At 31.9% G+C, this 21,941-nt stretch overlaps 3 protein-coding genes across 6 annotated transcripts; 1 reads left to right on the top strand and 2 right to left on the bottom strand.

The window, feature by feature from the left end:
* Positions 1-4,206: 4,206 nt before the first annotated feature.
* LOC114371038 (transcription factor bHLH3-like) lies at positions 4,207-6,494 on the bottom strand. 2 transcript variants are annotated; one of them, XM_028328437.1, is made up of 2 exons: positions 6,334-6,494; positions 4,207-6,192 (listed from the first exon to the last, which is right to left on the bottom strand). In XM_028328437.1, the coding sequence occupies exon 2, from the start codon at positions 6,013-6,015 to the stop codon at positions 4,501-4,503; it is 1,515 nt and encodes a 504-aa protein (XP_028184238.1). In that variant the 5' UTR covers positions 6,016-6,192; positions 6,334-6,494; the 3' UTR covers positions 4,207-4,500. The 2 variants fall into 2 exon arrangements, with proteins under 2 accessions (XP_028184238.1, XP_028184239.1); XM_028328438.1 differs by having other exon boundaries at positions 4,207-6,110; positions 6,334-6,487.
* Positions 6,495-9,482: 2,988 nt separating this feature from the next.
* On the bottom strand, positions 9,483-13,308 carry LOC114370555 (myosin-binding protein 1-like). Of its 2 annotated transcripts, none has more exons than XM_028327938.1 (3): positions 13,216-13,308; positions 11,144-12,489; positions 9,483-11,056 (listed from the first exon to the last, which is right to left on the bottom strand). In XM_028327938.1, the coding sequence occupies exons 2-3, from the start codon at positions 12,309-12,311 to the stop codon at positions 9,909-9,911; spliced, it is 2,316 nt and encodes a 771-aa protein (XP_028183739.1). In that variant the 5' UTR covers positions 12,312-12,489; positions 13,216-13,308; the 3' UTR covers positions 9,483-9,908. The 2 variants fall into 2 exon arrangements, with proteins under 2 accessions (XP_028183739.1, XP_028183740.1); XM_028327939.1 differs by lacking the exon at positions 13,216-13,308 and adding an exon at positions 12,727-12,966.
* A 2,397-nt stretch (positions 13,309-15,705) lies between these two features.
* On the top strand, positions 15,706-19,862 carry LOC114370138 (iron-sulfur protein NUBPL-like). Of its 2 annotated transcripts, none has more exons than XM_028327425.1 (8): positions 15,706-15,864; positions 16,140-16,248; positions 16,348-16,470; positions 16,905-17,002; positions 17,198-17,324; positions 18,043-18,128; positions 18,722-18,847; positions 19,175-19,862. In XM_028327425.1, exons 1-8 carry the CDS (start codon positions 15,760-15,762, stop codon positions 19,331-19,333), a joined length of 933 nt encoding a protein of 310 aa, XP_028183226.1. In that variant the 5' UTR covers positions 15,706-15,759; the 3' UTR covers positions 19,334-19,862. The 2 variants fall into 2 exon arrangements, with proteins under 2 accessions (XP_028183226.1, XP_028183227.1); XM_028327426.1 differs by having other exon boundaries at positions 15,714-15,859.
* Positions 19,863-21,941: the final 2,079 nt, after the last annotated feature.

The raw sequence follows: 21,941 nt of genomic DNA, 5'->3' as shown, positions 1-21,941 counted from the left end.
CTTTCTTTATCCATCCTCTCTTTACCAACACATCAACTTTATAATTTTCTTCGTCTTCCTCAAACATAAATTTTGCAAATGGAAATAAAATATTAATGGTTAATTATTATTTTTTTAGTAGTAAAACAATTCAAACTCAGGAACTCTTTCTTTCTCCATCCTCCCTTTACCAACACATCAGCTTTATAATTTTCTTCGCCTTCCTCAAACATAAATTTTGCAAATGGAAATAAAATATTACCAATATATAGTTTTTTATATTGTTAAATAGTGTATATAAATAGATAAATTTAATCTTACTTTGGTATAGGAGCAATTCTAACTTTATGAATTAACTTTAGACAAAAAAAAGTCAACTCAGAGGATGAAGGTTGCTTATTAATATTTAAAAATTCTTTAAATTCAAAAGTTAACTCATAATATGTACTATTCCAATACTTTATCTAGTCATTGTGGGACTAAAAAAATTTCAAAAATAGCATACTAAAAACTAATTTAAAGATGAAAAAATTGCAATGACTTATGCATTATGGAGAAAGAAATGCCATATTCTATCATAAGAAAAAAAAAATCATACGTTAGGCCTAGGAAGATTTTTTATTTCGTGATGGAAGGATTTTAAAATAAAAAATAAATAAATAAACCTAAGGTTTTAACTAAAAGTTTGCCGAAGGACTTAACGATGGCTGAGGATTGAAGTTGAATGGGCTATTAGAGTGAAGAAAAGACTCGTGGGTGAAACGGCAAAAGAGGTCATACTGAGAGGGGAATTCAAATTTAAAATAGCTGAGAAAGTGTTTGATGGATTCAGAATTAACATAAGGAAGCATCAAAGAAACAAGTGATTGATAAACATGAACACGACTCAACCCTCACCACACCATTTAGTAAACATAGCAGCATAGTAAAGTAGATCAGACTCACGGAGTCCTCACATTACATGAGTCATGACCATTTTGCACCTTCTCGGAAAGGGGCACTGTTGTTTTTTTATCTAGTCTTTTCTCTTCTTTGGTCCAAGTGATTCATCAAAAATAAGGGAATTAATCTCCCAAGTAAATGTAATAAAAAAAAATAAAGTATATCCATTCAAACTGAAGAAAATTTCTCACATACTCTAGTTTTTTTTGTCAAATTTAGGTATAAATTTTTTTTATCAGCACATATTAATAATTAATAGTTTGTAAATTTATGTTAATAGAAAATTTCAACGTACCATCTATCCTTTCATCCATTCTCTTTATCACCAAATCAATATCATATCGCCAGAGTAAGTATAGATCCTTAACATTAGGAACTAACGTAACTAATATTAGTTGTTAATTTCAAGGATTAGAAATTCTTTTTAATAATTTTAGAAACTGAGATGACTAATTATTATAATTTCAATTTATTCATGAAAAAGAACGCTCAAATTACGATCAGTGTGGAATGAAACGTTGATTTCGTCATAAGGACCATGTCACATGTATTTTGATCCTTTCACGTTTGTTTACACTTTTTCCAGTTAACTTCTCTAGAACGTGACTCAAATCTAATTTACTCCTTCAGCCGTTTAATGCACTTCATCTTTAAGAAAATTGAATAAAACTGTTTGTTAAGGTAGCAATGTGTAGAATAGAAGAAAACAAAATAGATCAAATTATTCATCGCATATAAAAGTAGTCTTACTCGTACACTTGTCATCAAGTATCTACAACAATCTTCATAGAATGAAAATGACTTGTATAATGCAAAAGAACATAAACGCAAATATTATTTTTATACCTTTTTTTTACAAGCTTTTTTTTTTTTTACTTTAACCGTTTCAAAATAATTAAGTACTTTAGTTAATTTAATAAGTGAGATTAATATTTTCAATAAATTTTTTTCCTATAAAAAAACAATTTGTTTTTATAGAATTATACTTAGAACTATCTGGATTTCATTCTCTTAATCTCTTTTTTATCTAAGTAATTAATACATACCCACTTAAATATTTTATAAAATAAAAATAATGTAATAGGTGTTTAGGCTTAAGGTTGTCTAAACACTTATTGGCATTTGGCTCTTGCTATTTACATTCCATTTTTGTTAAGTACACCCCTGTACCACCTTTCTACCTTCCTATTATCTATTATACCATTTTTCCTTAAAGATGTATACCCTTTTGCTTTTTGGAAATATGTTTCCATAATTAAATATATCTATTTCAGAAATATATCTCCGGAACTATAATTTATAATTCTGAAGATACACTTGTGAATGGTATACGTTATTCCAAAAAGACATTTATGGTAATAACAAATCACACCTCAATCAAAGTACTTAAGAGCCATTGAGTTTTGAAGCCTAAGTCGTTGATGTAGACTTGGATTAGAAAATGAATGAACAACACCATTAAAGGGAAAAAAAAACTATCATCAAAAGCTTTATTTTACAATTAAGGTGTATAATAGATGAAGTTAGTCATGAACATCCTAGAAACATAGTGTCACATAAAGGAAAATAGAAAATATTGTATGCTATTGATGAAACACATTATTATAAAATGAATATATGGTGAAAATGGTTTAAACTTAGGATTTAAAGAATAATAAAGATAGAATGAAAAATAAGATTTCATATAGGATTTAAAGAACTCCAATGATAGAATAAAAATAAGACTAATAAACATGAGTACAAGATAAATATTTATCTTGTCAATGATTTTAATTCCTAAATGATATTTTATTAAAAAAAAATACTTATTCCAGAAGTATATCTATGGAACTATAATTTATAGTTCCAAAGCTATATTCTGGAATAGGTATATTTAATTCTGAAAATACATTTCTAGAAAGCAAAAGGGGTGTACATCTTCAAGGGAAAAGGGTTTAATGGATAATTGGGAAGTAGAAAGGGGTACAAGTGTGTAATTAGCAAAAAGGGGGTGTAAATAACAAGAGTCTTAGTGTTTTTTTTTTAAAATACATGTATCCCATTGTTGGCCAATCGGGTTAGGTAGGACAAGCTGGTGGTTAGCCTGTCATACATATATAAAAATATTAATAGATGTTTAGATTTTAAGTTGTCACTTTTTTTTTTAAATTTATAGTGTTATTTAAAAATTAAAATACATATTTGTTATTTTATATTATTTTATAAATTCAATTTCTCTAATACTAATAGAAAAATTTATATTAAAATCAAATTTAAGATAAATAGATAATATACTTTATGTTCTTTGATTAAATTTATGCATTTAAATTAATTTTATGAAATAAGATTATTCTTTTTTCTTTATTTATTTTTTCATTTCTGACGGACTAACCCATCAATCCACCTAAGCATACTAACTGACTAAGCATACTAACTGACTTTGAGACCCCTAATTGGTAGCCAAATAACAAGTCTCTATACCTATTTGTTAGAACAAAAAAATATTAATACTCTAGCTTTTAAGATTATGGTGAGATGATGGTGTTGAAAAGGTTGTCCTCTTCCATACGTTGCCCATCCCACGTGCTCGCACATTCGATGTAACGGATATTAAGTTGACAAGACAAATGCGAACCAATGCCTATGTACTAATTTGTTTGTTTTTTTCAGCCATTGCCTATGTCCTAGTTGAAAAATTAAAAGAGAATTTTTTTAAAATTATAATTAATTCCTTAATCAGTTTGCTAAATGCCCCCGATTAACAAGACCCGTACATGTTTGGCTTCTTTGCGCTGACAGAAAAAGGTTGGTCTTTTGTAGGTAAACAATGGATGCTAAAAAAAGGGTAGAACAAAAGAATACTGTTGAGGCATATAACAGAATAGAATAAGCATATAACAGAAGCAGAAAGCATACTTAACACAGCTAGAGTTAAGCATAAAGGGCAACGAGGCTCATTCTCTCGAAAACTGTTGAGCCAGGCTCAACAGATCCGTCTTAAAGAAATTTTTAATTGGTGAAACACACACACTCTTCTATCAAATTCACAAGAATAATTTTTAAAAGCTTGTAACATGTAAATACTACATTCCCAAATTCACATTACCATGAGTGAAATTTCTGCTGGTGGATCTGGAATCTGTAACTGAATTCCCACAAGGGTATCCTTCTCAGAAAAACCTTGATAACTTCAGAAGAAGTCTTAATTATAAACCATGAGCAGGAATAAGCATGTAAACATCAAGTACACAAAAAATATTTCCACATATGGTCCAAAATTTGCCAGCTGAGTAAGCCAGAAAAAAAGAAGTTCCAATGTTGACATTTTTCATACTTAGATTGATGATAGATTAAATATAGTTCAACTTATATCATCCATCAACATCAAATTCAATTATTAATCAACTTAAGTACATAATTAAGGTCATTTACGATGACCTGAACATATTTTAAAACAGATTACAACTAACAAAGTACACTACTGTAAAAACAAAGTGCACTAAGAACAATATTATGTTAGCCACTTAACCTACAAGACAGAGTATTTCTAACATGGTTTACAATATCATTGAGATGCTACACATAAATATGATCTGACAATCAACTTTTGGATAGGGATGCTTCAAGCTTTTCTTTCAACTGTATAGCAGCAGCCTCCCCTCCCTCAGTTCTTATGGAGAATGTATGAATTATTTTATCATCTGCAGTTGAAACATTAGAGTCTTGAGCCACAATTTGATGCTCCCTGAACGTTTTAACAACATTCGAAACAGGGTGAATATCTAAGGGGCATCTCACTGTCACAACTGTGTCATCCTCTCTTTCCTGAAAATCCATATCTGGCAATGACAATTTTTGGTCCTTATTGTTACCCATGTTCTTCTCAGCTTCCAACACCTTGATCTTCATCTGCAGATCAGTGATAAAGGTAATGGCATCACCAAGCAAAGATGCCTTGTCCATTTTAGATATATTAGGGACAACAGCTCTCAAGGCATAAAACCTCTGATTAAGCTTCTCACGTCTTTGTCTCTCAGCTTCAACATGGTTCAGCGGCTCCTCTCTCCCATTGGCAGGTTTCCTACCTCTTTTTTTGGGCTTCCGCTCATCTGCATGAATTGATGATGAGTCTTCATTACCGAGATCTAGACAAGGAACCCTTGCTTGAGCATTAAAATTCCCAGCCATCATTTGATTCAATTGAGGAAACAATGTTCCTTCATTACCGTCACCTAAAGTCCCATTGGAAGAATTTCCATAAGCATGGTTCACCCCTAGTGCTTGAACTTCATAGGAGTCTGAAGTGAAACCCGGATCATCTTCCACCTTTGGGGAGAAACTAATAGTTATAGACTGAGATTTTGTATCCCCCAGGCTTAACTCATGCCCAAAAATCTTTGGAAACACCTTTGCCTGTCCAGGACTGGATTCCCCAAATGCTGTCCTGACCATTTCCACAACACCCTGCTCTTCAGGCACCATTTCAAACGAACCAAGCTCCACCACTCCAGACTTCAGAGGAACGAAAACAACAGTGTGAAGACCAGCCAATTTCCCCAGAAACGATCTAGATTCTAATTGGTTCAAACAACCAGCAGCATCAGAAGCCCAAATAAATTTACCGGACTTGAACGAACTGCCAGGGCCACACAGCGAATCAAAACCAAATATATAGCACATCGAGGATAAGTAAAACATGAGCAACTCCGAAACCCTGTCCAATCTCACATGATTAGCATCTTTCAACAGAGACCCACCAAAGCAAGCATCAAGCTTCTGCAGTACCTTCTTTCTCACCTCCTGTTCATCCTCCTTCCCAACTCCATTCCTCTCCCCTTTGGGATCACTGCAATGCCCATCACCCCAAACCAAGGCTGAACCACCAGATTTCAAGCCAGCAACCTGCCAAAACACAGCATAATTCCACTTGGAACCCTCAACAAGCTGGCACAACCGCTGCCGGAGAGCCGGGTCAGCACCAGCCGACGGCGCAACGACACGGGAAAACACATTATTGGAAAGTGCTGAAATAAAGAACGCAACAGCCTCTGCACCCAACACAGACTCCAACACACCCTTGTCATCTTCGCTCACACAAAACTTCTCACCCACCATCTTTCTTCCACAGTTAAAATCTCATAAACCTCAAGATCAAAAAATTTTCCAAACCCGTTTCACAGAGATCTCAACTGAGCCAAAATTCCCAAAAACTGCATAAGTAACCCTAGAATCAAACCCTTGAAAACATCCAACTAAAACCCACAAGATGTGAAATTGGTGACATCGGTGTTCCTAATCACAGATAATGGATGAAAATCAAAAGGAATCTAACTTAGTGTTGAGCTCCAACATAGTGGGTCGAAACCCCAATGAAAAACGTTGGAGGAAGGGGAACAAACAGATTCAGCGTAAAAACAAAAAGAGCAAAATTACCTGAAGGGTATTGTGATTTGGCGTGGTGTATGATGAATACGAAGAATAAGAAAGCTTTGAACAGACATGAGATTTTATAAAACCTGAGAAAGAGGTTCCGTATCAGATCTGGAATGTTAATGTTATCAAGCCTATTTGTTCTTCCTCTCTTTTTTTTTTTCTTTTTAGGTTTCTTTTTTCTTAAAATTTAAAATAATATTTCGTGGTTATTGGTTAATATATACCGTGGCACTAATATATCCTCTGAAGTCTTAATTGGATATTGGACCATAAATATCCTTGACTCAATATTTTATAAATTTTAACAACTTTACAGTGGGCCATAATTATCTATAGAATTTATTTTTATACATTATTAAATTTTTATAATATTAATGAAGAAAAAATACTTTATTTATACATATGGATATTTATTTAAAGTAATTATCAGAAAATTTATTTATTTTTAATTATTTATATTAAATGATAATGTAAAATACTTTTAAGCATTAGTATATTTTAATTGATTTTCTTATCTTCAATAATATGGAAGTTTTACCATAATCCTTAAAATTTATAGTTATTAATAATGTTAATTTTAAATATGAGATACCTTAATTCCTAAAAAAATTAATGGGATCAGTTTTTAATTTATAATTATTAAGAAAACTCTTTTCCATACCTTAATAATGTTAGGACTAAAAACTAAAAAAGGGTTCATAGAATAATGTTTTCTGTCTTTTTTCAAATTATTTTTTTAAGAAATTCTATAGAATTTTAATTTTTAAAGAATATTATTTATGTTACTTTAATTATTATTTTTTATTTATTATCAAATTATTAATTTATTTTTCCTTCCAATAATTATTTAATATAAATGGAGACTTTAAAAATAAAAACAATGCAAGTAATGTTATTTCGTGATTAAGTGAATATTTGTTAAAAAATAATATTAAACATATTTTATCATGTTTTGTTGAATAATAATAATAATAATAATAATAATAGCAAATTAAAATAATACTCTCTAAAATATTGTGTAATTACACAACTGTCTATTTTTCTAACCATTACATTTATCTCCATTATAAGAATATTAATGTAATATTTTTAAACCTGAAAGAGAGTTAGTGTAGAAAAATAAAAAATGATGGATTATGCGGAATTTAATAAAAACTTGGAAAATATTGTTATAATTTGACCTCATAATAATAATAAATTTAAAAAGTAATATTTGTTATAATATTATTTGACATTTTAAAGTAATTTTAAGAAAATTACAAATTACAATAATTATTATGATAAAATTGTAGGTTATATTTTTTTTAAGAATCTTTAATATACTTTTTTTGTGTGATTTAACTAATAATATATGGATTTGGCAATGATGGAATGTCTTTGCTAAGTCAATAATTAATTTAAGTTCAGTAAGACAATAATCGTAGTAGCAAATGGTAACGATTGTCTAATGATAAAAAAAAATTGTAAACTCTAACAGTGTATTCGATAAGAGCATGAAAAAAAAAACTAATAAAAGCCAAGTTTATTGTTACATTTTTGTTGTTGTGTAATTTCTATAATTTATTTGATAAACTTTTGTTTCAATTTTTAACATGAAATTAAATAAATATTTTTTAAAATTTGGTATTATACTGTAAAGGTTATCTTTTCTTATTATAATCACTCATATTATCAAAATTAATATTAAAATATTACACAGATTATTAAAATAAAATTTAACTTTCCTTAAATAATAACATAAAATATATTAATAATCACGTAGTTAAGTTGTAGACATCTTTTCCCTGAGTTTGTATGTTTCCTTTTATTTTGAACGAGGATAGAAAGGCTAACAAAGCCCAAACTACAGGTTCAAAAAGCCTAAAGCTGTGTAGGGGAATTGATATTGGCCCCAACCTTGTTGCTACGTGTCCCTACAATAATGAGAAAAAGACCTTTTTACCCTTCTTTCTTCCCTTCACCTTCTTCTCTCCCAACCCATCACCTCCATGCACAATAATCATCACCAACAACCACCTTCGTGACCTCCTCACCGCTAGGGATGACATAAGAATTTGTGTATGTGGATATTTGTAGATAAAATTCACAATGGATATAAAATGGGGAGTGTAAACGGATATCTGCTACCGACAAATACGAGTATTTCAACTACCAGTTAGTTAAGGTAGATATGGTAGTACTTACACTGTGGATACCCACTATCCATAAAATTATGAAAATAACCTTATATATATCAATTGAAGAGTTTGAAGAGTAATATATCAATTGAAGAGTTTGAAGAGTAAAATGTCAATTGAAGAATAGAAGTTCAAGTTGAAGTTGTTTTTATTATTATTTAGACTTAAGGAACTCAACTAATGTTTTTTTATTGGACTTATGTTTTAGATAGACTATTTTTATTTTAACTAATGTTTTAAAGAGACAAATGTTATTTGAATTTATGCTTTGGAGTTGTGCAATGAACATGTTTTGAAGAGTCTAATTCTCCTCAAGTTGTTGAGCATTATATATTTTTCTTTGTTTTGATAAATAAAATGATTTTCTTTTTATTTTTTTAACATTCATTGTTGAGAGTCCTACATCGGGTGATTAACGAATGCTTATATAGCTGGGTAGACCACCCCCTTATGAACCAGTTTTTAAGGGGACCTTTCGGATGTCTTTGCTCCACTTTAACATGGTATCAGAGCTAGGTTCTGTCCGGTGGTGTGGTGTATAGTGCCGCTAGCCCTCGTTTTGTGGTGACGCCCCCTGGCTCAAGGGGGCGTGTTGAAAGTCCCACATCGGGTGGTTAACGAACATGATAAGTGGATGCCTTTGCTCCACTTTAACATTCATGGATATCTATGGGTAGCAGTTAGGCATTACTTGTGCCCTTGCCATTCCTACTCATCGCGCACACCCTACCCTGACTAGATCTGAATCCAAATCTTAACTCTAGCCTAGTGACCACCCCTGCACCACTGTGGATGAATATATATACTACTTCAAAGGCAAACACTCACTTCAAGTTAATTTGTGAATGCATTTTTGTTACGTACTCATTGAACAACCCCAAGCCTGGCCAAAAAGCATGACCACCATTCCTCACATGTTTGCTTTGAAAGTGCAAAATTGTATAATTGTCAAAGCAAATTGAGAAGATTCTGTGTGGATTCATATCGTCTCTATTGACACGAGTGTAGACAATGTTGTATAATATACTGTATGAAAGTTTATTTGTGCCTAAGAATAAAGGAAGAACTAAAAGCACTTATGTTTATATGCTTACCATCTTCATCTTAATGCAATTCTCCGTACCTCATGCAATCGGTGAGCTATGTCTTGAATAAATTGTTTTCCATCATTGCCATTTTGAAGAGAATTTGTTAGGTGCTCCAGAAGATCATGATCAAATTCAAGTGCTTCCAACCGGTCATTAAGGTCTGATATTTGATTTTCTAGAATAACCAACTCAACTTCTCTTCTCGGCGTGGAGATTTGTGGTTCAGGAGATTTGGAATGATTGTTTTCGGCACTAAGAGAACAAGCATCATCATCTTCAGCTGATCCATCTTTATCAATATGATTTCCATTCAATGTATTAATGCTTTTTTTGTGGACAATTCAGTCTCTTCATGACCATCTAATTGAGGCCCTTCACCATTTGAAGCTCCTTGTTGATTCGATTTACTGACTTCAAGTTTCTCGGATCTATCATTAGGCGCATGCAAAGAAATTTGATGAACCTTCTCTTCCAAGTTTTTCAAACATTGAGAAATGTATTCCTTTTCCTCTTCAAATTCCAAAAATGCGGTTTCACCAGTCACATCTCCATCACCAACTTTGGAAACCTCAGCATTCTTTGAACTGCTTACGGTATTTATGATGTTATGCACAACAGTGTTTTGTGTAGTGACGTTTTCTCCTTTCAAATCCCAACTTTCCTTATGCATATTATGGATCATAGGCTCCTCATCTGCCATGTTTGATCTATAAAATTCCAGCTCAGCTTCCAAATCTTGTATCTCTTTTTCCTTTTCTGTGAGTAGACCATTCACTTTCTCCAATTCATCATTATCATATTCTGCTTGCTCCTCCATCATTCTTAAATATTGAAGAGCCTCCATCTGCAGTGCTGCCTTCTCCTCCTGTAACCTTGTGATCATAGACATTGCTTCATTTGTAGCAACAGCATAAGCGTTTCTTTCTTCCTCCAGTTCCTTCTGTAAAGAATGCATGCATTTCTTGTAATACTCAATTTGCCTCCTCAGTCTATCATCATTAGACTCTCCTTCAATTTCAGAAATATTGCTTTCATCCAGAGAATCAAGACCAGATTCCACTGAGGATGACTTTCGAAATACCTGAACTTTGTTTAAACTAGAAGCCTCGACATCTGCCTTAGGTGAGTGAACATGATTTACAGGAACATTTGATGATGTATTAGACCCATTAGGAGAAGATTTGTCTGATGGTGATTGCTCCTGTTCTTCCTTGACATTATTAACTTCCTCAGTAGTTGGCTTCTCTTTGATAAAACCAGTTTGTTCTCTTTCCTTAGTGGTTACAGAGGACTTATTCATGTTACTTGAATTCTCTTCTTTAGGATTTATAGGAGCAGAGTCACATACCACCGGATGAGTGTCTGTTGATGCTGTTTCCTCTGTACCAATCTTCTGTAAAACTTCCCCATTCTTCTCAGATACCATTCCAGTATCTCTTGCTTGTGCAACATCTGCAGCTGGAAATATTTCATAAAGAAAATGTTATACAAATATTTTGAAGAACAATAGTGGAAAATGGAAATAAAGGGAGAGAGAAATGTTACATTTTTCCGATGATGCTCCAGCATGTACATATGTGCCATTCAAAGTCATAAACTCAGATAGGGGACCAGGAAGAGAATCCTTAGAATGAGAAGTAATCTTACTGTCTTCAAATTCTGATTCTCTATGAGGAACATTCTTAACAATAGGAGGTGGTGAAACCTCCTCTATTGAAATGAGCTCAGCTGGATCAGAACTGAATGACTCTTGATTTGCTTGTTGCAAATTATTTTCTACTGCACAATTGGCATTCACATCTTGATGTTTGCTGACATTAGGCTCCCCACATTGATCTGAAGGCAAAGGCATGGATTTGGCAGAACTATCAATCGGCTCTTTCGGATTCAAATCACATGGAATACATTTTGAGGAAGGTGCAGATGTAACAGCAATAGGGTCATTGCTGGCTTCAATGTTCTCATGATACACGCTACAAACATCATCATCATCATCATCAGAAAATGGAAATTCGGACTCAGAATTGGAATTAAGTCTCAGCTCAGTGTACCCAACATGAGATAGTGGCCGGAAACTGCTTTTTCCCTCTGATCCAGGAAATTTATCCCTCATTTTCTTCAAGTTATCCTGGTGATTTAAACGGCGTTGCCTTGGTGCACATGGCAAAGGAATATATGGCTTAAGAACAGCTCTCCCATGTGATTTTAGATGGATAGATCTTGGGGAGTTCTGATCTGACTTCCAAAGCTTACCACAACAAGTACATTGTCTTGTACATAGTCTTGCACCCTTAGAGCCAAAAAACAAATCTTTGCTTAGTGATGGACTTTTGAAACCAGAACCACCAAGAACCAGCCCAAATTTCCCCACCAACAATCTTTGAGTTTTTGCATTGCACTTGGTCTTTGCAGTGACTGACAAAAGACAATCATCACACATCCTATGCCCATCTGCTAGCTTACCATGAATATGACACAAAATCAGAGATGATATTTCTGATTTGTGATTGCTGCAAAATAGGTTCTCATAGAACTCTGGCCTTTCACGGCGTAAGATATGATCAAGCCTAGAACACAACAAGCAAGGCATTTGCAGTTGGCAATAGCTCGCAAACTTGGTGAGCATATATGATAGCAAGGCATCGAGTAGCAGCAGAAATATCAAAAGCCACTCACAAGCTGCAGATGTAAGAAGAGAAACGAACCCCTTCATCGTCCTTGCTTTGACAAATGATATTCACTTTCCACCTGATGCCATCTCCAGCACAGTTGCTCTTACAAATCCACAACATCCATGACATGACAAGGAAAGTCATCAATCAAATCATAGCCACCCAACTCAAAGCCCAAAATTGCATCACCAAGTTAGATGGTGAGCTAAGGCTAGAAGGCTGCGATATTAGCAACAAACAACCACCATTAGACTCAAATTAATGATTAAAACTCAAGCTAAACACATTTCATTTAATTTTGTTAGTTTAACATCACAGCTATCCTCGACCAAAAACAATCCTACTCTAGCCAAATAAGATCACATGAGCAGTAAAAAAAATATTTTCAAATATTTATCGCAGTTACATATTGAAAGCTCGAATTCAAGACTAATGATTAAATCATAACAACCGTACGTGAGTTGATCCATGCGCTAGGTGATGGATTGCATTTAATTGACGCACCATTTTAACAATGTCCAACCACAACCACAACAAACATCAAACAAATTGAGCAAAGCCATAAATATATCCTCAACTCCTTAGGTAACGGCAAAAAATAATTATTTAAATAAATAAAAAGGAATAGATTTTCGTTTTGCAGAGTAATTGATGAAAATGAAACATACACTCCCTCGCCCAACCGACCTACACTAATAATTGTCGAGTAACCGTAAACATAAACAGAAAGTGAATTGAAACCAACCCAACCGTAACACATTACGCCTTAGATTATCAACTACCAACTGCATGTTTAGTTACGAGAATTAAATCAAATAAATTCGAGGGACATAAATTTCGAATAAATAAATAAATTAAAATGGTCATGGGTAATTCAGAAAAATTGCATGATTTATTTATTTATTTATTTTCATTCATATTTTTTGATTTGGAAAATGTGGGTACCTGTTTCTGTTCTGCACCCTGCGAGACAGAAAGACAGAGGATGAGGTATAGAGGCAATTTCTGATCAAAGATGGCAAAAAATTTGTCTTTCTTTCTTTCCTTCCAAAAACGGAATAAAGAAAATTATCAATTAAAAAAAATAAATAGTAACGAAAGTTTAGAAGATTAAAGAAAAATAAGGCGCAGAATTACGTGTAGGTCCCTCTCCGTTTGATCCAGTGACCGTTGAAATCAACGGCCTTTGATTTGTTTGCTAGCAGTAGCCAATGCACCTGAAAAATATTTTTAATTTGTTAAAATATTTTTATTTAAAAATAATTTTAATTTCTGAAAATTTGTTATATGAATGAATGAGTGAGTTTAATTTGAATGTATTATTTGTGTGAGAAAAATACAATTCATGTAATGTAGTACAAATTAGTTAAAGCATTTGATAATTCATTTGTTTGTTGTACTATTAATAATGAAACAAAAAAATATTATATATATATATATATATATATATATATATTAAATTTAAATAATTAATACATAATAACGATTATAAATATAAAAAGTGTATATAAGTTTTGCTGTTTTGGTTCATGGCTATGCCGACTGCTCAACACGTTGCTTTTGCACAGATGCAACAATGGATGAAAGGTTGTGCTGTCAATCATTTTCTAAAATAAAAAATTATTCTGTTAATGAGTTTCTACAAATTTTAATATGTTGAAACAATGGACCGTATCTTTTCCTATATATTCTTCTTTATATCTTTCCAAGCAAACAAATACTGTGAAAGAGAATAAGTTGCATGCTTGGAAAGTAACTAATTGCATGCATGAAGGGACGGGTGTTCAATGCTTGATTGAATTTAGTGTTGATTATTCTCTGGTTGGTAGACTTTGATCATCAAATCACCCAACTCAACTTGAAATTTCATAATTAGTTCGAATCATTTTGGGTAAGACTCGATTAATCCAACCAATTATTAATTTGGTTTTCAAAAAAATTAAAATTGGTCCGAGTCAATTTCTGTATGCCACTTGTAATAAACACTACTTAAATTTATCACTCAAATGCCTTAAACATGAGGTGTATTTGATAAGGCACTTCAGTAATTCATCATCAACTTTGATTAGTTTATAAGTTAATTTGGTTTGGATAAGTTTTCATTTACACTTTTGTACAATTTCTTAATTAATAGATTTTTATTTTCCTTATTCTTTTTTTAGCCGTGTATTGTAAGATATATATATATATATATATATATATATATCCGTACTTTCTTTGCTACAATATCTTAATGTGTGCTTTTGATTACTAATAAAAAAATTATATAAATTTAATATCTCAAGCTTTTAATTACTATAATCAAATTATTCAAATCCATATGTCACCTTTTATTTACATAAACCTTCAAATTCTTTCTCTTTTACTCAAATTTAAAATGGACTGTAGAAATATTTTATGGAAATCTGATAAAAGGGTGAACCCAACAAAACTCACATAGTTATACTTAACCCAACAAAAAAATGGGTTGGGAGATTAGGTTGAAGGCTTTTGATATTTATACCCCTTAATTAATAAGTATATTTCCCTCTTTTATATTTTTTTTATTACTAAGATACTCTTTTTATACAAACTCAATAGAAATCCTAATTTTACACCTCATCTTTAATATCCTTTACACCCTAATTTTGCTTACCCCACATCTTCGTTATTCCTTAAGTCATGTTTTTACAACCCTTCCTTATCATTCTTTAAATCCTATTTTTTACCTCCGTCAACTAGGGACATGTGCACTTGAGCCATTGGGGCCGCCATGACTCCCTTGACTTTTTTTTTTTTAATTTTAAAAAATATTAATATGCATATTAGGATAGTAAATTTTAGATTAAATAATTTATGTATTAATAATGTAAATGGTTTTTATAAGATTATTGTACATTGTAAATTTGTTATTTTTTTATAATAAATACTTTAATTTAATAAAATAAAATTAAGACAATGACAATTAAAAACTGTCACTTTGTTTAATGTTACAAATTTAAAAGACTAAAATAAGATTTATAAAAGATAACAACATAAATTTAATTTGACGATAATAATCAAATTGGTCTGTTTTAAAATAATTTGGAGATTAAATTAAATTTTTTAGAAATTTGAAAATCAAATTAAATCTTTTAATATAATTTGGAAAGTAAATTGATAATTAAGCTGGCAAACATTATTGAAAATATATAAGAGCAAAAGGTATTTTAGAAAGAAAATAGCATGGCATTTGTATCCTGTAATTGTCTGGTTAAATTAATAAATTTGATAATTGCTTTCAAAAGAGATAAATGTAAACCAAAGTATAAAAAAATAAAAAAGTTAAAAGTACAAAAATGATCCTAAAAAAAATTAGCGTCTAACTTAAACCTAAAAAACTACAATTAATCTGTCTAAAATTAATTTTCAAATTTGTATAAAAATAATAATTAATTTTCACGTTACATACACGAATGACAGAGAAGATCCGTTAAGAAAGACTGAAAACAAGAGACGAAAGAGTGAGTGATGATAAGAACCAGACAACCTTGTTCCTTAGGGTTTATAGCGCGGTCTTACTTCACTGAAGCAGCGTGCATTGTGTTCGATATCAAACCAATTGATGAGGGTAAGGTATCTCAACACTGTTGAATTGAATTGCCTATTTGTTTATGCGTCTCAATGTTTTGGGCCATTGAATTGGAAAATGTTTGATAGACACTCAATGTGTTATTTAACACAGAGAGAGTGTAAAAAAAGAAAAAATGATAAGTATGATAGGATTTATGATATGATAAGAAGAGAGATAAAAGAGAAATGAGAGGTGTTGATAGGGTGTTTAAAATAAAAGGTAGTTTGTGTATAATTACTCCCATTGAATATGTTTTGTATTGTGTTGTTGTGCTCAGAGGCTGGGAAGTATTCGGAGCTATGCAAAGCATCTTCGCATAGATGGGGTGAAGAACACTATAGCCGTTGCCTCTGGCAAAGGTGGTGTGGGCAAGTCCACCACTGCTGGTAAAAAAAAAAAAAAAAAAACCCCTCTGATCTCTTATCCTTTAGTTGTGTTGATTTGAATGAGTGAAGTGTTGTTTGAACTTTGAATTGAATTGGCAGTTAATTTGGCTGTTGCACTTGCAAGAAAGTGTCAGCTCAAGGTTGGTTTGCTTGATGCCGATGTGTATGGTCCCAGCATTCCCACAATGATGAACATCAATACAAAGCCTGAAGTCACTCATGGTATATCCTTTTCTTTCTTTTCGCGGAAACATTCATCTTCAGTGGCATTGGATAACTGCATATATGTAGCTATCAATATCAATCAAAGTTTGCTTTCTAGGCCCCGTTTGAATAAATTTACCCACAAGCATTTGTGAGGGAAGAAATTTCGAAGTAAAAAGGAAATTATACATATGTTAATACGTCGGAGTTCTTTTTATATTAGCTTCTCTAAAAGCTGATTTTAACTTATGAAAGAAGTTTGTTTCATTTCTTTCCTTCTTATGTGCTTATGGAGAAATTTATCCAAACAGAGGCCTAGTTTCTACAGTCCACCAATGGTGGTGATAATGTCAAAGCAATATGAGTTGTATATTAAGCTTAGTTTTGTTGCTAATGCTCTTCCAGCTTCCATTACAGTTAATGCTGATATCTTGCTGTTCATTTACTTTCAGATAAGAAAATGATTCCTGTTGAAAATTATGGGATCAAATGTATGTCAATAGGGTTCCTTGTGGAGAAGGATGCCCCAATTGTCTGGAGAGGTCCCATGGTATGCCTATGACTGCCTTTCTTCGTAGTTTTTCTTCTTTTCCATTTCATTTACTATTTCTTGCTGTTACTGTCTTCTACAACTTTAGTTGTTTGTTGGGATATACTATGAAAGATTTCTTATTGAATGCATGTTCTTGCAAAAAGCCACTTCTGTTGTGTTTTTATTTGAATTGCTATTGCTGGATTATTGAAGGTATCAAATGCTCTTGAGAAAATGACAAGGGGAGTTGACTGGGGTAACCTGGACATTCTAGTGATGGATATGCCTCCTGGCACTGGTGATGTCCAGATAGCTATGTCTCAAAATCTGCAATTATCGGGTAGTTAATTCTGCACAGTTCCTTCGATGGGGATTTGATTGTTTAAATATTTATATGTATTTGGGCATATACTAGTCTATTATGTGTTTATAATACTTAGCTATAACAATAGAAACAAAGATATTTTCATGCAGCTAATAGGTGTGCATGATGTTGCATGTTTATATGCTAATGACTGAGTATCTATTGGGAGAAATCAATATCTTAAATGAATCTCGGTATCTCAAGAGATTAGTTTCTAACTCTTGACTGGGGATACCTTGAGTTCACCTTCCAGAAAGTATATTAATGATTCAGTTTTTAGTTAGGAAGATAGTTCTAGTCAGAGACTCTTAGGGGGATAACCTCTGGGAGAAGTTTAAAAGCAACTTTGGCAAACATCTTGAACCTTCACTTTGCCTGGCTTTATGCATTTAGTCTTTTTTGTTATCATCTGCTTGATATACACAACAAACCTTGTCGCTAGACCTGTTTACCATGCTCTGTTAATTCAAAACTGAAACATTTTCAATTGAATATTAATTGAATTATAAGCATTAAAACAAATAATTTTAAGTTTAATTAAATCAAAGACAAAATTGAACAAAGTATCATGATATTTTGATATTTCATACTATAACAGTATTGCTAATATACCTTTATATTGACATTTTTTAAACTAGTTTCCATGCAATTAGTTTTCTTTGGTTATTCATGGTCATGGCTGCTTGTATGGTAGGTGCACTGATTGTTTCAACTCCTCAAGATGTTGCATTAATGGATGCCAGGAGGGGAGTAAAAATGTTCAATAAAGTTGATGTTCCGGTATGATAATCACTTGGTGTACTTGCTTTCTTTCATGTTTACGAGAATATACATCTGTATGCATTTCTGTTGGTGTCCAACGCTTAATCATTTGGTGTGTGCATATAGTAAGATAGCATTGTGTCATCAATTGTATGGTTTTTGAGCTAGTGACACACAAGCACTGAATCCTTATTAGGTTGTTTGAACTTTGAAGTACCAATTTTAGTGAATCAGTCGATTGCATTTGATTGGAATCAGTGTTTAGGAGTCAGTGAGTGTTATGCTTTTAGAAATCCTAATGGCTTAGTTTCGTAAATTATTTATGATGCTAAGATTAGTCTGAATATAGACGAGAAGCATATCTTGTACCAAACATCTGGTGGAATCATATACATCTGTGCTTATTATGGTCTGTTTTGGGGGTTTTTTATTAATTTCCCGACACTTATGCGTGTGTGCCAATTAGGATGCTGAGAATGAAATCCATGATGCCTACCATTGATATATCAACCATTCCTTCGGGTGATATGGTGTTCACATATCATCTAAAAGCTGTGAATGCATCCTACCTTTGATGTCAATTCATACATGAATTTGAACTGTTCTCACAGATTTTGGGAATTGTGGAGAACATGAGCTGCTTCAAGTGTCCGCATTGTGGTGAACCTTCTTACATATTTGGTAAAGGAGGGACTCAAGGGACAGCCTCTGAAATGGGATTAGAATTTTTAGGCGAGGTATGTTGATTATATGTATGTAGCTTGAACTTTTTAAATATAATTTTGTTGATATTTAATGGGGACTTAATTGAATGAAGCAATTGGTCAAACTTCTTAGTCTTACTCAGTGATAGATCTTTTACACATTTTTATGCGACAACTAATCACTTTTTACTTTCCTTTGATGTTGCCATAAAATTTCTCTTTGGGTATGAGCATGAGGAATGAGTGTTTAGATAATCGAATGTGTAAAGTAAATCCACCAACTTATGGTTTCTGATCAACCAAATTGAATTTATTTATTGGGTATTTCTGACATGTTTTGAATTCAACAATTTATTCCAGATACCACTGGAAGTGGAGATCAGAGAAGCTTGTGATCAGGGACGCCCCATAGTGTTGGCTGCACCTGATTCAGTTGTTTCCAGAGCGTATGGCGAGGTAGCTGAAAAACTTGCTCAGAAACTCAAGGAACAGAAGTTCCAACCAGAGATAATACTATGAAATGCTGCCTTCTACCGTGCTACTCCGCAGCCAAGTTACCAGTACATTATGCATTTATTTATTTAATTAAGAAGATCGACCTAATTGCCCGGATGCTCTGTATACTGGATTTGATTTCTTTTAAATTTTGTCCAAATTGTGGTATAAGATATAGGCCCGGCACAAGATTGCTAGATATAGAACTGTTGGATTGGATAGTTATAGCATAGCTAGAGCAACATCTTGTGAAAGAGAATGCACTGAGAAGAGAATCTGCGATTCTTGACCAAGTAGATGTGGTATGTTTTACGCAAGGTATACTGGATGCTTCCGAGCATCTGATTGGGTGTGTGGCTATGGGGAATTATTCTTAAATGTTGAAAAGAGCATTGAGTTTATTTTTTTGGTTTTTTGGGGAACAAATTTGAGGTGAATTCGACATGCATCTTATATAACGACCTTTCATAGTGACTGCCTATATGTTTATAATAAGCTTAAAGCTTAAATGGTGATGCCTAGCTATTTGACTAGGATTCGTTTGGCTTGTCTAGGTTGAACATTCGTCACAAGACTGGCCAACCAACCAATTGTAAGCAAACTGAATAGCTAGCCTCAACTTTTTTATAAGATTGGAATATATAATTATCTTCGATTTCTACGCACATGTTTTACTAACGTGGAAAGCATATTTTTCTTACTTAAAAAAGGAAAGATAAAAGGGACATTGTACTCACCTCTACTTTAATGCCTTTTGTTAATATATATTGTATGGTTCAATGTATGTAGTTTTTAATATTTTATTTTTTTACTTTGACGGGTACTTGGTTGATAGTATATATTAGTACATCATAAAATCATAACTCATTTTAATTTTATTTGTTTCTTATTTCAAACACAATCGAACAATAACTTGTATGAATCTTTGGATAGAATTATCACTTAGAGATGGTAAAATAGGTTGGGTCAATCAAGTTAGTCCAAACTTATCCAATAAAATGTAGTGTTTGAGTTTTAAATTGAATTCAAATTAAATGTGGATCTTTCTTTTTAACTTGATTCAATCATGATTCGATGCAGATTTACTCAATAAAAACCTCTCATAAGCTTTATAAAATTAGACATTTATAGGATTTGGGCTTCCCCTTAGAGGCTCAAATTAAATTTGGACTTTATTGGTATGTCTCATTATAACCTGTAATTCAATCTGCATTTTAAAAAACTTAAACTAGTTGTTAACCTTATCAATGCAAACAAGTTATTTATATCTTATTAAAGTGATTAATAAGTTTATTTAATTTTCTGAAAGTGATCCATAAACTTATTTAGTCTTTGTGAAAGTGATTTAATAATTTTTTTAGTTTATTTTAATTTACTTTAATAAATTTCATAATTAAATTTATGAATAAACTCATTTATTTGATAGAATACTTGATTAAACAATTTTCCCAAAGCATGTAGGCTTTCATGCTACATAGCCTTTCTTCGCAAGTTTATAATGTGGGATAATAACTAATAATTAAGTTATTATCAGGCCAGCTAAGGTCCTTGAATATTTTTAAGGACAATAGTAATCAAACAAATTCCAAGTCTAAGCTGCCAAATGTGCATTGACAAGGCCTAAGCTATACCTTATCTTAACTAGTATTGTAGTCAATAAATTGCTTAAAATAAATGTTTATTCTTATATAATTAAAATTTATAACAAATAAATAACTTTAAATGTATCAATTATATCTTAGATTTATAATAAATAAATAAATTTTTTCTATAAGAATTTCTTAAAACTAAGACTATTGAAATTTAATTTAGAGATTGAGATAAAAAAAAAGAGTAAATTGAAAGGGATATCAGACGTGTAGTTAAAAATCGAGAGAAAAATATTTTGGCTAGTTACAAAAATAGAAAAATAGTGTGTAAAATACATAAAAAAAAAGATGATGTTAAATATCTAATAAAGAGGATAAGTCTCACTCTCCAAATAACATATTCTAATTTATAATATATAAAATAATTTTAATTGGTTCGGTCTTATTTACTATTTGAATGCTTGTCCTATAAATCTACCATTATTTTTAATTTAGTGGTTAAGAGTTAAGACAGAAGAAGAATGAATAAGATTAAAGGATAAGAGTAAGAAAGGTCATGAAGAAGATAAAGTATAAAATAATCTAATGGATAATAATATAAATTTCATGAAAATGACAAAACTATCCTTGCAAATATCATATTATACTGATATAAACAGTTTTTTTTTAATGATGGATTGATTAATGGTTGGGTAATGTCTTAAATAAAAATTCAACAGTAAATTATACTCACATTTTTCATATTTCTCTTTTTTTATTGTTTTTACCTCTTTTGTTAATGTTGTTAATTAATGTCAATTAAAGATATCTGAGCAGACAAAATTGTTATAATATCTTTGTTACACTCGCACCCGTGTCTTTCTCAAATTGCATCTAATATCCCTTTTTTTTTTACATTACTTTTATCCCTCTTTTGTTAACGTCTTAACTAACTTCAATTGAAATATGTGCAGATGAAATTATCCTATGATCTTTGTTAAATACTCAATAATAAATTAACAATTGATACTTAGAATTGGCCTTTCTTAAGACAATACCAGTTT

This window comes from Glycine soja, chromosome 10 (genome assembly GCF_004193775.1).
Source record: "Glycine soja cultivar W05 chromosome 10, ASM419377v2, whole genome shotgun sequence".
NCBI classification, from domain to species: domain Eukaryota; kingdom Viridiplantae; phylum Streptophyta; class Magnoliopsida; order Fabales; family Fabaceae; genus Glycine; species Glycine soja.
Note: the sequence above shows the minus strand (reverse complement) of the source record. Positions and strands in the feature narration are given on the sequence as shown.

Coding starts and splice junctions, on each gene's coding strand:
- LOC114370138 (XM_028327425.1), top strand. CDS start 15,760: ATGATAAGAACCAGACAACCTTGTTCCTTAGGGTTTATAGCGCGGTCT. Junction 15,865..16,139: donor AACCAATTGATGAGGGTAAG/GTATCTCAACAC, acceptor TGTTGTGCTCAG/AGGCTGGGAAGTATTCGGAG. Junction 17,003..17,197: donor TTGTCTGGAGAGGTCCCATG/GTATGCCTATGA, acceptor GGATTATTGAAG/GTATCAAATGCTCTTGAGAA.
- LOC114371038 (XM_028328437.1), bottom strand. CDS start 6,015: ATGGTGGGTGAGAAGTTTTGTGTGAGCGAAGATGACAAGGGTGTGTTG.
- LOC114370555 (XM_028327938.1), bottom strand. CDS start 12,311: ATGAAGGGGTTCGTTTCTCTTCTTACATCTGCAGCTTGTGAGTGGCTT. Junction 11,057..11,143: donor TGGAGCATCATCGGAAAAAT/GTAACATTTCTC, acceptor AAATATTTCCAG/CTGCAGATGTTGCACAAGCA.